Here is a 13,862-nt window from a genome sequence, read left to right as displayed (position 1 = left end):
AGAGCCTTACTTTTCCAGCTTATTAGCTAGTAATGAAAAATGCCAAGTATGCAGAGTTGAAGAAAAATGAACAGAAGTTCACCTATCTCCATTGTACTGATATAATTACAACTGCTCTCTCTCTCTGCTTTAGAGACCTGTCAGTCCAGGCCTTAAGAAATACCATGATGTTAAAAGCATGAGAGAGTGTGCACTTTATGTCTAACCAAAGGGGATGAAGGTTTATAATCACCTCCAATCACCTGAGAAACATGTCCAGACTAAATGGATGTGCTAGCCTAGAGTTAAAGGATGATTTAGGCATCCAGCAGCAAGTATATAATCTTTAGGCAGCTAATCAGGTGGCAGGTATGGGTGTTCCTGGAAAGCATGCCACTTTATGCAATCAGTATGCTTCAAAGAGACAAGAGCCTGTCTGAATTACAATGAGATCCATTGTACAAAGGCTCTATTCATTCAGCAAAGCACTTGCTGAAAGCCTTTTTCTCTCCAAATGATGCCCTTTTCAGTGATTCTGCGATGTGATTGGAAATAAACAGAAGGCACACAAACACAAAAAATAAATAAATAAATTTTAAAAATCCCCCCAAACCCTGCACTGGGCCTCATTCCAGCTCTGTTGTTTTTTGCTAGATGTAGCAAGATGTGCAGCGGGGGTGGAGAGGTGTGTGATGTCTCAAGTACCATATGGTAATGTTTCTCCTCTCTCTCCTCCCTGCACAGCCCCTCTCTGTCTGCTATCCTTTCCTGGTTAGTTTCGCAGCATATTGTGGTCATGCCTCATGGACCTCAGCCTTGCATAGAACCCCAAATAAGCATGGAGTCCAAATAGGAAAGACCTGAGCAACCATGCAGATTTTGAAGGAGAGCAGAAAACAAAGCGGATACTGACAAAAAGAAGCACCTAATTTCCATGAAGTCTAGATTTCCCAATATTTTGGCAACGGATGAAGTTGTGAATTTTTAATTTTTTTGTCCAGTAAGCAAACATTTAAAAAGAAAGGTGAGTAAATGAAAGAGTCAAAGAGTTTGTGTGACTTTAGAATTTAATAATTTAATAATAATTCATTAATGAATAATTTAATTCATTACATAATATTGACATTAATATTCACACAATCTACTTGTCACATGTGAAACACAAAGTTGTAAAATAAAAGTTGGCATTGGCTTAATACCATGGTAAGCCTAATACAACTGTGATAACTATACTGCACCTTGCTATACTTTGTACATCTGGAATGCTCTTGATCTTACCATAGTTACATTTGACAAGATGTAATAATTCATGCTCTTTGTTAGTCTTGAATATATGTTGGTCATATATAACAAACCAGGGATCATTCTTTTCACTTTAGATTTTGAATGTGAATGTATTTAGTTTATATATTGTACCAAACTGGATTATTGCTACAAATATTCAGTTCAGCACAGGTGTCTAGCAGCTGTATCAACCTGAGTGAGGTAACGCACAATCCTTATGTTTTGGATGGCATGTCTCTTCTGGTCTGCATATATCTTTTTATTTTATCAATGTATATCAGCATATGAGAGATGCAGTCATGCACCACTCCTCACTAATTCCCACTTGATCCAGCTCTTATTGATTCAAATAGTGCGACTAATCATTACTACAATTCATGGTGTTGCTATGGATGCTAAGGATATCTCCACGGTGACAGTGACTCTGAAGGATCTGATCTTGACTGGCCATCCTCTTGGTCTTTGTTTACTACAGTTCTCATTTTCTCATAGTATTAAATCTAGCAGTTAGGACTACCTCTACAAAAAAGTATCATGTTCGTACTTTCACAATTGTATTACAAAATTGCTACAGTAAATTACTTCTCCTGACCTCTTACGTTTATATGTTGCTATTTCTAGCCTTTCTCACTTAATGCATTAAATACTAAGCATACACTTTTACAGTAATGACAGGCCAAGTGATGGAGGAGAGTACAGATCTGACAGCTCAGAGGCTCTCAGTGAAGACTTCAATGGAAGATGACTCTGAGAGAGCAGACAGCACATTGAGTCGGTGAGAATGACTACTCCTGTTCTTAAACTTCAGGATGTTACACTGTTGAATACTAACCACTGCTTGTGTGTGCTAAAGCGGACCATCCATATGTGATGACACATCGTCGGAACTACAGAGGGTGGCCACAATTGAGCCCCGAGGTCTGAACTCCCAGAGCTCCTTTCGTGGAAGAGGAGCTCTATCAAGGTGAGCACCATAATCAAAGGGTGGTCTGTTGTCTTATCCTAATCTCAGTATTCTCAATTTTAGCTCTCATACTAGTAGATAGATCGGAGGGCATTTGCTTACCAACAGTGAAATTCCAACAACAATAAATTCCATGTTTGGAGAACAGTATGTAATGCTCAAGTTTGCTTTGCATTTTTTACTTATTAGATCTGTATTTATCCAAGCTATCACCATGGTATTTATTGACTCGCTGTGTTAATATGTTAACTTGCTCCCAATCAGAGCTGAAAAATTCAAATGTCATATTTTTTTCCTGCACTTCTAGGGAAAAAAATCTGATGTGAAAGACAAGCATATACTACAAATAAAAATGTATGGACAATAACATGTGTTTCAAACAAAACTTTCCTGTACCTCAGGCTGGTGAGGATGGTGGTGACACTCCGAGAATGGGCCCACAGGAGTCTCCAGGAGGAGGGAGAGAGGCCGGACTCTTTCCTGGAGCGCTTTCGTGGGCCAGAGCTTCGCATGGCTCCCAGCCGCATCAGCAGTGGCAGACCAGACCAGCATGATTCAGGCACTGGTGTCAAAACCAAGTCAGTCTCCTGATCATAGTCCTGGGAGTGCACTGTTCAGTTTAGATTCCTACCATTCTATACCATTTAAATGATCATAAGTATACCTCAAGTACGATATAGATTACTTAAGACTTAATATGAGAAGGCTTTTGGAAATTCATCAACAGGAAGAAGCCAGATGTGTTTGTCCTTGCACCAGCAGATGATATGTACTATCACTGGCTGTTTGTCATTGCCACAGCTGCACTGTACAACTGGTGTCTCCTGGTGGCCAGGTAAAGGCTTCCCTCCATTGTCTTTCTTGCCTGTTTAGCAGTCAAGATCACCTTTAGGCAAAAGAGAATCAGGTCCAAGACCAAAACTATAAAGGGGACTAGATTATCTTATTCAAGACTGAAATGGGGAAAATGCGAAATCACTGAGACCATGTGAAAACAAATCTCTATAACATTTAGTTTATATATACAGTATATTATATAACTATAAACTGAATATTGCTTGCTACAATATTAAGACACTATCAGAATTGTTAGTGATTTTTAATTTTTACATCTTAAAAATAAAGACTGTATCAAACAATACCTCATTACTATATGAATTGTGGGAAACAAACTTCATTTTAAATTTATTATAGCTGCAGGTAGAGAGGTTTGAAATGTTTTTGACACAGCAGCAACAACTTGATCATTTTATTCTATAATTCTTGTAATATCTTTCCATGGATTAGATATGGCCAGCTGGACATGAAAAAAGGTTTCAAGTACTAAATGCATTCATCCAAGAGCATGATAATCCTAGACAATTAAAATATCTCAAGAACAGTCTTGACTACTGCAATTGTACTCTTTGGCATTAATATACTAATTGCAAAATATATGAAGGATAAAATTATTCAAGCTTCTCACCTAAACCAGAGGTAGCTATTTTATTAGGGCTGTATTTTGAACTATTTTTCAGCAGTTGTTTCCTTCATTAAAATACAACAGGTTTGAGAGCTTCAGACCAAATGAAGCAAGTGAGTCTAATTTAGGCTCTCATTTTAATGATGATTTATGTAAATAACTGCGTTTGTGCTATGTGTATGGGCCATTTCCCCTACCAGGCTCACAATTTTGCTATTCATATTTCAAACACAGGGCCTGCTTTGATGAGCTTCAAACCAACAACTACATTCTGTGGCTGGTTCTGGATTACCTCTCTGATCTGGTGTACATACTGGACACCTGTGTGAGACTGAGAACAGGTCAAAAGCCTAGGTTATCAACTGGAAATATGGTGTTAGTTGAATTACCATTTTGCAGACATTTTCATACTTGTTACTTGTAATTACATGGATGATATCTACTCTGCAGGTTTCCTGGAGCAGGGTCTTCTGGTGAAGGACCTTAAGAAGTTAAGAGAATCCTATGTCCGAACCCCCCAGTTTAAGATAGACCTCCTGTCCATTCTGCCTACAGATCTGGCCTACATTGCCACTGGCATCAATGTGCCTGAACTCCGCTTCAATAGGCTGATGCGCTTTTCTCGCATGTTTGAGTTCTTTGACCGCACAGAGACTCGCACTAGCTACCCCAACACCTTTCGCATCAGCAACCTTATACTCTATATCCTGGTCATCATCCATTGGAATGCCTGCATCTACTTTGCAATTTCCAAGTCTCTTGGCTTTGGATCTGATCAGTGGGTCTATCCCAACATCTCCGATCCTGAGTTTGGCACTCTGACAAGGGGTTATGTCTACTGCCTCTATTGGTCCACCCTCACACTCACCACCATAGGAGAAATGCCAGCACCAGTGCGTGATGAGGAGTATATTTTCGTGATCTTTGACTTCCTAGTGGGTGTCCTCATCTTTGCCACAATTGTAGGAAATGTGGGATCTATGATATCCAATACAAACGCCACACGTGCTGAGTTCCAGACGCGTATCGACTCCATTAAGCACTACATGCAGTTCCGTAAGGTCAGCAAAGAGTTGGAGGCCCGGGTTATTAAATGGTTTGATTACCTGTGGACCAACAAGAAGGCGATTGATGAGCAGGAGGTACTAAAGAACCTTCCAAACAAACTGCGGGCTGAGATCGCCATCAATGTACACCTGGAGACACTTAAAAAGGTGCGTATCTTCCAGGACTGTGAGGCAGGCTTGCTTGTGGAGCTTGTTTTGAAGCTTCGCCCTCAGGTCTTCAGCCCAGGTGACTATGTGTGCCGCAAGGGTGACATTGGCAAGGAGATGTATATCATTAAGGAGGGCCGACTGGCTGTGGTGGCTGATGATGGGGTGACGCAGTATGCCCTCTTGACGGCTGGTAACTGCTTTGGTGAGATCAGTGTACTCAATATCAAGGGCAGCAAGATGGGTAACCGGCGCACAGCCAATATCCGAAGCATTGGCTACTCAGACCTCTTCTGCCTGTCCAAGGGTGACCTAATGGAGGCTGTGATGGAATACCCTGATGCCAAGAAGGCCCTTGAGGAGAGGGGCCGGGAGATTCTGCGCAAGGAGGGCCTTCTGGAGGAACTCGGAGCCGGGGGCCTTGCAGGTGAGCACATGGAGGAGAAGGTGGAGCGGCTGGAAACTTCCCTGGACATGCTGCAGACACGCTTCGCACGGCTGCTGGCAGAGCACACAGCTGCGCAGCAGCGCTTCAAGCAGAGGCTCGCAGCACTGGAGAGCAGACTGCAGCGCTCTGGGAGCGGATTTCTGTCCGATGGCAATGAGAGCACTATTGATGGTGATGGCACTCGCAGTGAGGTTAACATTCAGTGGTGAATGGGACTGCATCATTTGAGCCAGTGCACCAGGGTCTTTATACACTTTCAGGACAATGTTGAAGCCGCAATACTAATTTTTTTTTGTCATAGAAACACTGAATGTATGTGTAACTGTTTGCCTTATATATTTTTTATTATATATATGTGTGTGTGTGTGTGTGTGTGTGCGCGTGTGTATGTAAAATGTGTGTATGGTATACAAACCAAACTTTATAATACTAGGTAAGAGCAATGTTAATGGATGTGGCAGTCCTATTTAAAAAAGTACCAGGGATTGAAAGACAAAATAGAGAGAATGTGGAGGGATAACACCAAGTTGTTGTGCTGGAGGCATGGCTACAACAGGTCCTAGGAAATACATCAATCTCAGTGTGGAAAAGATCTTCAAGATAATTGTAAGTTGGCTGATAGTAAAAAGAGAAAATTGATCAGGAGAGAGCAAACTGAGCTTCCATAACTTCCACAAGTCCTAAAGAACAACTACAAATACCTGGGGATTCTCCAGTCACATGGCAACCAAGAGGCAAAAAAGAAAAGGACACCAACATCTAAATACCTCCATAGGCAGGTCCACTTGAGTCTGTTGAATGAGAACAATAAGATCAAAGCCATAAACACATATGCCTTGCCGGTCATCAGCTACCCAGCAGGCAAAATAAGAGGGCCAAGAGAAGAACTGGAAGCTGCCATCAAAAAGACCAGAAAATCCACTTAAGATCCAAGGTCAGCAAGAAAGAGGAGTAAAGGAACCTACAAAGTATAAGACCTACTGGCCAGGACAAGACATGAACCAACCATGAATACATCCATTGACCCCCAAGGATTAGCTAATGAGTCAAATGGGCAGCATAAATCATGCAATGTTATCACCGACAGATAACAGAGTTGGAAAAATACTAGGAACTTAAAGAAGAAATTGAGAGACTGTAGAAGGTTAACACCAAGGTGTAACACCCATTGATGATAGGGGCACTTGGGACTATGACCACTAAGTTGGAACCTAATATATCCCAGGAATCTCAACATCAAACTCAGTTGAGAAGAATGCAATCCTATGAATAGCAAAAATACTGTGCCACACCCTCACAGATTCATGTAATGTATTTCTATGACTGACCAGCTGCAAACAAACCTACGCTCACTATGTGCAATGCCAGACAGCCGCTGGAGTTGTGTAAAGCATGCTTGTACTGGACTCTGAAAACAGTGGAAATTTATTCTCTGGAGTGAAGAATCACATTTCACTATCTGGTAGTCTGATGGATGAATGTGGGTTTGGCAGATGCCAGAAAAATGCTACCTATCAGAATGTATCATGCCAACAGTAAAATTTGGTGAAGGACAGTTAATGGTCTGAAGTTGGTTTTCAGGTATTGGGTTGGGCCTCTTTGTTCCAGTTAAAGATAAAATTGATGTTACAGCATATAAAGGCATTTTAGACAACTATATCCTTACAAATGTATGGCAACAAATTGAACACCATTGTAATGAACATCATTCGAATGCCAAGTCTTCTCATCCAACATCAAAGCCTGACAAACTTTTCACAAACTTTTTTTGACTGAATGGGTATAAATGTACATTCTCCAAAATCTTGTAGGAACCCTTCCTAGAAGTAGTGGCTCTGCAGATAAAGTAAGAGGACAAATGTTTTCATTTTATCTGATGTGTACAAATGCACTGTTGCACTATTGTTTGTTCCTGAAGAAAGAGGAACATGTAAATGTCTGAAAGCAATGCAGACAACTTGAAATTGCAATCAATGACTTTCACTACAACAATGCTCAGCATTCTTCAGACCTCAGTATAAGACTCAGAGGCTATAGTATCAGAGGTCAGTTGTGTCATTCTACAAACTTTTAATCAGCAGCCTTGCAATGTGAGGTCCTGAATTCTTAAGATGTCACACAGATTTCTTACTAACCATGATACCATAGATTTCCATAGATTACCATAGATTTCTTACTAACCGTACATGATATGTACATATCTTTTTTCTTAGTTTGAAGTCATACAGGTATCTTCCCATCCCAAACTAGGTAGACATCAGCTAAATACCCTCATATAAGGGCATCTTTAGTTTGAGCAATAATGTAATTTTAATGTAATAATGTAATGTAATTTTTTTTTGCCCAAAAGAATAGTCCATATCATCGTAGACATACATAAGAGGCCACTTATAAAACGTAGCTGGTTAAATGTGGCAGTAATTTCTCAGGACTGAATCAATAACATGTCATACAGCAATTCTGTAAGCGCGTCTCCGGTTTATTGTAGAACAGAAAATAGATGCACCAAGTAAAGAGCAGCATGCAAAGAATATAGGCATGGACCTATGGCAATACGAAAGGTAAAAGTAGACAATGGCTATAGGCAATGCCATTTCCAACCTGTCATCCGGTCTATTATATAAGTAAACTATAATCAAAATGTATTTATATAGCACTTTTTTTACAACAGGCATTGTCTCAAAGCAGCTTCACAAATGTTTGACATCAAGCTCCCAGTGAGCGCAATAATGGTGCAGGAAATACGTTACATACTTTTTTTTCCATGTGCAGTGACCAAATGCCTGATGCTACCATCTGATGTGATATACTAAATAAGCTACTGGGTGAAAACAGAACCCTATAGTCTTTCGCGAAATACTGTTTTCTTTTTAAAAAGGCAAGTGGCTGGATGCCCCAATAACATCACGGTCCTTTCATGACAGCCGACGCGGACTTCACGGCTTGTTTTCCGCGCTGTGCTCGTATCAGGAATGTCGATACTTTTGCTACGTTTGATCTGAGGTAACTTTGGCTAGCTGTATTTTTATATCATTGACTATTCCCCGTGGAAGTTGTTCTTGTAGCGTAATATGGTTATGAGTATAGAAATAGGTTGTGAATGCTTGATTGGAATCACAAGACTGCCTTAAATAAGCAGGAATAGCAGAAATACTTAGCTAAGCTATCTAACTATCTTAGCTACATTTTAGCAAACGCATGGTAAGTCTTAGCTGGAGCTTTAGCATGTTCTATAGGTTGCAGTAATCAGTTTAATCAATAACGATTTTATCTTTATTTAACGTATTTATAGTTCATTAGCAAGCTACAGCGGTGATGCTTTATTAATGTATTTGAGATTTAGCTAGCTAGCGCTTGTTTTATTACTACGTTAGCGTGTTAGCTTATCTAGCAAGATTTTTTAGCTAGTGGATTTATAAACAATGTATAATTTATGCTATTCCTATAATGGTAATATAGGTTTTCCCCTGTTTACTTTTCGCAGTCACTCGTGGTACTGAGATACCTTGGTGAATTTATAACGTTTGGGTTGTGCTTGTTAACGTTAGTTGGATAGTTTTAATGAATTTCTGAATAGAACACTTTGGTTGACCTAAATAGAATAATTTTTTAAATGCTACATTGCGAGAAAATAAACTGCAGTAGATAATGAACGCACGTTTATGTAGTAAAACAAGGTTAGAGAAAAGTTTAGGCATCAGTTAAGAGTTGATGTATCCAGCCTGCATTGAGCGAAGGTTACATGTTTCCCAAAGAGAACTGTTACTTTATATGATGTTTCTGAATGTCATTATTTCAGACTTTTGAGGGAGCGACATGTCATTCAATTTTGGACAAACCAGCGGTGGGGGCTTTACTTTTGGAACCCCTAAAACCATTGCTTCAGCCACTGCTTCAGCCACTGGCTTTGGATTGCAGACCAGTACTCCAGCTGGAGGGGGCTTCACTTTTGGGGCTGCATGTCAACCTCAACCTCAACCTCAACCTCAACCTCAGGCATTGGCTGGCACATCTCAAATAGCAGGACTCCTTGCACAGCCAACTACAAGTAATGGCACCTCACAGGGTGGCTTTACCTTTGGTGCAATGCAACAAAGCAGTGTTACTGGTGGAAGTGGAGGATTTACATTTGGGTAAGAATTCAGTTAAATACAGGTTTCCTTAAAATAATTGCTAGCCTAAGGTCTTCTTACATGTTTCCTCTTGAATAACTAAGGTCATGACTAATACTAAGGTGTTTTTTTTCAGTGACTGTCTTGGAGATGATATTCTTTTTTTGAGAGGTGATATATTTTTTAAAAAGAGATCTGTGTATTTTTCCTCCAAGCGCATCCGCTCCAAAACTGGGTTTCAGCCAGCCTACAGCCTCTCAGCCTGTCACTATAGGAGTGACTCTGGGAGGGCTAGTACCACCATCCTCCTCCACCAGCACGGGTTTCACGTTTGGAGCCCTTTCTACCCAGACCACGTCTGCAATCCAACCATCTACTGGGGGCTTGAACTTTGGAGCGGCTAAGGTTCAAGCCACCACAGCTCTCCCAGCACAGACTACTCCTGCCCTCTCACTGGGTGGGCAAACCACAGGTGAGATTGTATTGATCACCCCTGAACACCATCTATCCACCACTTTGATGTAATAATTATAATGGTTGTAAAGAAGGCAGTAATTTTTTTCATTTTTTTGCTAAATCAAAGGTCTCACTCTGGGAGCCACTGCACCAGCTTCCACAGCTTCTTCTACAGGATTCAGCTTTGGGGTCAAGCCTGCAGGCACGTGTAATTATGTTCTGTTTATTGTTACTGTGAGAGAAGTATTTACATGAAGGAGGATGGGAGTTGCGTTTTAGAAGTTGATGTATTAATTTGCTTGTTTGCTTTCTCCTTCATATAGTAACCCCATCTCCTGCTACGACTACAGCTGTTAGCCTGGTTCCTGCAGGCTCTTCTCTGTTTGCCACCCCCATAACATCAGCACCAGCTACAGGCTTCACCAGTAGGCTTATGTTCTGGGTGACAGTTTTATCATGTGCAGAGACCTCATAGCATTCATTGTATATTTAATAGTAAACTAATTCAGCAAATTCAATACATGTGATTTATGATGTGGATGCAGTTAGTAAACAAAGGTGTTAACATCTAGAAAAAGTTGTAGATGTTTTAAAAGAACAGAACGAAGGCAGTCAGAGGATGTCTCCTATGCCAGTAGGTGGTACAATAACGGCAGCAGTACCTGCAGTGACTACAGCAGGCCCTGCCTCCACAGGCTTGTCACTCAAACCACTAGGAACTGCAGCTGCCAGCGCTGTCATGACGGGTAACATATTTTTTGTGAAAGTCGAGCCTTTCTTCTGTACCAACACACTAAGAAATTTAAAATATATAAAACCATAGTATGGGTAAATACGTTAACCTCTTTGGTTGGTGGATGTTCTTTTAAAATCATATAACGTACACCTATTTCCAATCAAGCATAATCATCTTTGAAAATTCTACATCCATATGCTAGCCAAAGAATCATTTGTTCTAGGCAGTATAATTCAACTTTGTATCTAGATGTGCCTATGTCCCTGTGCTGGCCTACATAGTAATTAACAAAGTAATCTCTGCTGTTATTGATGGTGCAGCTAAATGTCTTCACTCTTTTATTTCTAACATCTGTGGATATTAGCATAGGTTGGTAGGTTAGGTTAGGTTAGGCTAGGCAATTGGCAAAGCAAAGCTATTAAGATTTTTGTTTCATCAATGGGAGGAATAGAATTACTAATGGCAATTTTGGTTGTACAGAAGAAAAAGTTTTGGGTTTGCATATTAAACATGGAGATTTATTTTTTCATGAAAAAATAAGGGAAATAGTAATTGTGGATAATAACTGAGCTAATTCATGATAAGCCATGCATTATGTGACTTTAATGCATGGTTGTGGAGGCACAATGTACTATTGCACCCCATAGAACTAATAGCATTGCTCTCCATAGCTGCTGTTACCACAGTGGCTTCCACAAGCTTTTCACTGGGTTTGAAGCCTGCTGCAACTGCTGCTCCAATAACTTCTGCAGCCACCATCACTGCTACTGTTGCAGCCAGGTACACTACAGTGCTTGTGAGGGATATGACACTTTTTATCTATACCCCACCCCCCCCAATATTTAATATGCTTAAATATTTGGCCACTCTTGTACTCAGTGCTGCACCAGTGATGTCATATGCCCAGCTGGAAGCTTTAATCAATAAGTGGAGTTCTGAGTTGGAGGACCAAGAGAGACATTTCCTTCAGCAGGCCACACAGGTCAATGCCTGGGACCGGATGCTGGTAGAGAATGGAGAAAAGGTAGCCGGCTAAATGAAAATGTACATTGAACAGCTGCCTTTGACTTAAAATTTGTTCTTACTTGTCGCATTAGTTTCACGAAATATTACATTCCCATACAGTAGTATTTATTACAAAGAGTACCATTTACCAATATGATCTTGAAATGTTTTGTACAGTAGTATGGTTGAAGTCTAGTATTGTGACTTTACATATTTGAATAAATCATTGCTGTTTTACATTTCTTCATATGTTAAGGTTAATCAAACACTGCTTTGCACAGATTACAGCTCTTCATAAAGACATGGAGAAAGTTAAACTGGACCAAAGAAGGTAAATTTGTCGAGCGTACTTGCAAGATATGTTTAACTACAATGACATGTTGGTAATGAGTTTTGTGTCTCAAAATTGTACATTCATTCATTTAACCTCAGACTAGACCAGGAGTTGGACTTCATCCTGTCCCAACAGAAAGAGCTGGAGGATCTTCTTGTCCCACTGGAGGAGTCTGTGAAGGAGCAAAGTGGTACCATTTATATGCAAAATGCTGATGAGGAGCGAGAAAGAACGTAAGCCTTTCCTTTACATGCAAATGCTTAAGCAAAGTGCTCTCAAAAGTTAACGATGCTAAGTGTTTTTGTGCATGCTTTTCACTTGTGTTTTATGTGATACTGGTAGTTCATGTGAAGGCTTTTTCCTTTCCTTCCCCCTTTTTTCTTGATAGTTTTGAAAAAATTGTTTACTGACTGGCAGCTTTGTGATGCAGGTATAAGTTGGCAGAAAATGTTGACTCTCAGCTGAAGAGAATGTCCCAAGATTTAAAGGAAATCATTGAGCACCTTAATACATCCAATGGGCCAGCAGACACAAGTGACCCGGTAAGTGTAGGGTCATGTTTAAAGGATGGCACTGACATTCTGACATGTCATGTTTTACTTAATAAAATGTTTTTGATGCAGAATTTACTGAAGACCTCAATAGTATATAAAGGAGATAAGTCAACACAAAATGAAACATTAGTCTGGAGAGTAATCTTGGAATGCGCTTCCAGTTCCCTGTGAAATATGAAGCTGTTTGTCATAATGTTGGAACTGTTCTATAGAAGTATTGTGTCCTGTTCCAGCTGCTTTCCCAGCCTCAAGTCCTATTAAAGTGGGACATCTCTTTAACTCTGAAAATGGGTCTGTCCACCTTGTATTTATGTGTAGACCACAATATAGACAAGCACATTTTCAAAGTGAAATTAGTCCAAGCACTTTGGGCTCTGCATTTTTGGGTTGTAAAGTGAAATACATTTTTTTGGGGGGGGGGGTTGTAAACCTTGGAAATACATCGTACCCATGTCACAAGTGGGCGCTTGCAGAACTGAGCCATTAAAACAAACTTATTATTTTAAGGTGTATGATGGGGACTGGCACTCTCGGAAGGGGGGATGGTGGCCATCACTTAGGAAGGTTAAATGGGTGCTCTGGCTGCTATGTCAGGGAGCTGGCTCTTTGGTCCAGTGGTCAGAGCTTATGTTTACCTCCTGTTGGTCTTATTTTTTAAGGTGTTCTCTTAGACTTATCTTCACTTCTGAACATCCATATCTATCCTAAAATGGATATTACAATGAGTTGAAATGTAGTATTTCTATTTTGAAACCCTGAAGTTCTGTAGACTTGCTCCCTAACTGTCTGACCAACTCTTTGTAAGCTTATGGAGCATTACAGACTTAATATGGTTGCAGGGACACCTCCAATTAGTATAGTCAGAAACCTGTTGGGTAAAAAAAAAAAAGTCCTTGTTGTTGGATGCTAAAAACTAACTTTGCTGTCTTACCCCACCACCACCTTTTCAGCTGCAGCAGATCTGCAAAATCCTAAATGCCCACATGGACTCCCTTCAATGGGTTGAGCAAAATTCTGGTTAGTATCTTATTAGACTTAAAATATAATTTGGGTGTACTTTTAGAATTTGGGTGTAGTTTATAAAATGTTTGGTTTCATATCCCTAATGACGATTTTCAATGTGCAGTTCTACTTCAAAGGCGTGTGGAAGAGGTGTCAAAGTTGTGTGAGAGTCGCAGCAAGGAGCAAGAGAAGAGCTTTCGTCTAAACTTCCAGTGACTCTGCATAAAGGATGACACAGCCCCATTAGTTTAAATGAATATTGTTTTGATCATTGTTAGAATAAAAAATGTGTACTTTTTACTCATCAGTGGG

The 13,862-nt window shown here is 40.2% G+C and overlaps 2 protein-coding genes across 3 annotated transcripts; both read left to right on the top strand.

Annotated features, from left to right (window-relative positions):
* Positions 1-779: 779 nt before the first annotated feature.
* Positions 780-6,944, top strand: cnga2a (cyclic nucleotide gated channel subunit alpha 2a). Its single transcript, XM_027029019.2, has 7 exons — positions 780-1,003; positions 1,930-2,038; positions 2,117-2,227; positions 2,629-2,805; positions 2,955-3,062; positions 3,924-4,030; positions 4,140-6,944. The coding sequence occupies exons 2-7, from the start codon at positions 1,932-1,934 to the stop codon at positions 5,558-5,560; spliced, it is 2,031 nt and encodes a 676-aa protein (XP_026884820.2). The 5' UTR covers positions 780-1,003; positions 1,930-1,931; the 3' UTR covers positions 5,561-6,944.
* A 1,195-nt stretch (positions 6,945-8,139) lies between these two features.
* nup62l (nucleoporin 62 like) lies at positions 8,140-13,857 on the top strand. Of its 2 annotated transcripts, none has more exons than XM_027029025.2 (13): positions 8,140-8,354; positions 9,151-9,484; positions 9,679-9,935; positions 10,047-10,121; positions 10,243-10,344; positions 10,558-10,665; positions 11,327-11,435; positions 11,535-11,679; positions 11,942-11,991; positions 12,093-12,227; positions 12,425-12,536; positions 13,499-13,565; positions 13,675-13,857. In XM_027029025.2, the coding sequence occupies exons 2-13, from the start codon at positions 9,168-9,170 to the stop codon at positions 13,764-13,766; spliced, it is 1,569 nt and encodes a 522-aa protein (XP_026884826.2). In that variant the 5' UTR covers positions 8,140-8,354; positions 9,151-9,167; the 3' UTR covers positions 13,767-13,857. The 2 variants fall into 2 exon arrangements, with proteins under 2 accessions (XP_026884826.2, XP_026884825.2); XM_027029024.2 differs by having other exon boundaries at positions 8,141-8,354; positions 10,555-10,665.
* Positions 13,858-13,862: the final 5 nt, after the last annotated feature.

The sequence above is a fragment of the Electrophorus electricus genome, chromosome 12, assembly GCF_013358815.1.
Source record: "Electrophorus electricus isolate fEleEle1 chromosome 12, fEleEle1.pri, whole genome shotgun sequence".
NCBI lineage: Eukaryota > Metazoa > Chordata > Actinopteri > Gymnotiformes > Gymnotidae > Electrophorus > Electrophorus electricus.
This window is presented reverse-complemented; position numbering and strand designations above follow the sequence as displayed.

Coding starts and splice junctions, on each gene's coding strand:
- nup62l (XM_027029024.2), top strand. CDS start 9,168: ATGTCATTCAATTTTGGACAAACCAGCGGTGGGGGCTTTACTTTTGGA. Junction 11,680..11,941: donor TGGTAGAGAATGGAGAAAAG/GTAGCCGGCTAA, acceptor TGCTTTGCACAG/ATTACAGCTCTTCATAAAGA. Junction 11,992..12,092: donor GTTAAACTGGACCAAAGAAG/GTAAATTTGTCG, acceptor ATTTAACCTCAG/ACTAGACCAGGAGTTGGACT.
- cnga2a (XM_027029019.2), top strand. CDS start 1,932: ATGACAGGCCAAGTGATGGAGGAGAGTACAGATCTGACAGCTCAGAGG. Junction 2,228..2,628: donor GGAAGAGGAGCTCTATCAAG/GTGAGCACCATA, acceptor CCTGTACCTCAG/GCTGGTGAGGATGGTGGTGA. Junction 2,806..2,954: donor GGCACTGGTGTCAAAACCAA/GTCAGTCTCCTG, acceptor ATTCATCAACAG/GAAGAAGCCAGATGTGTTTG.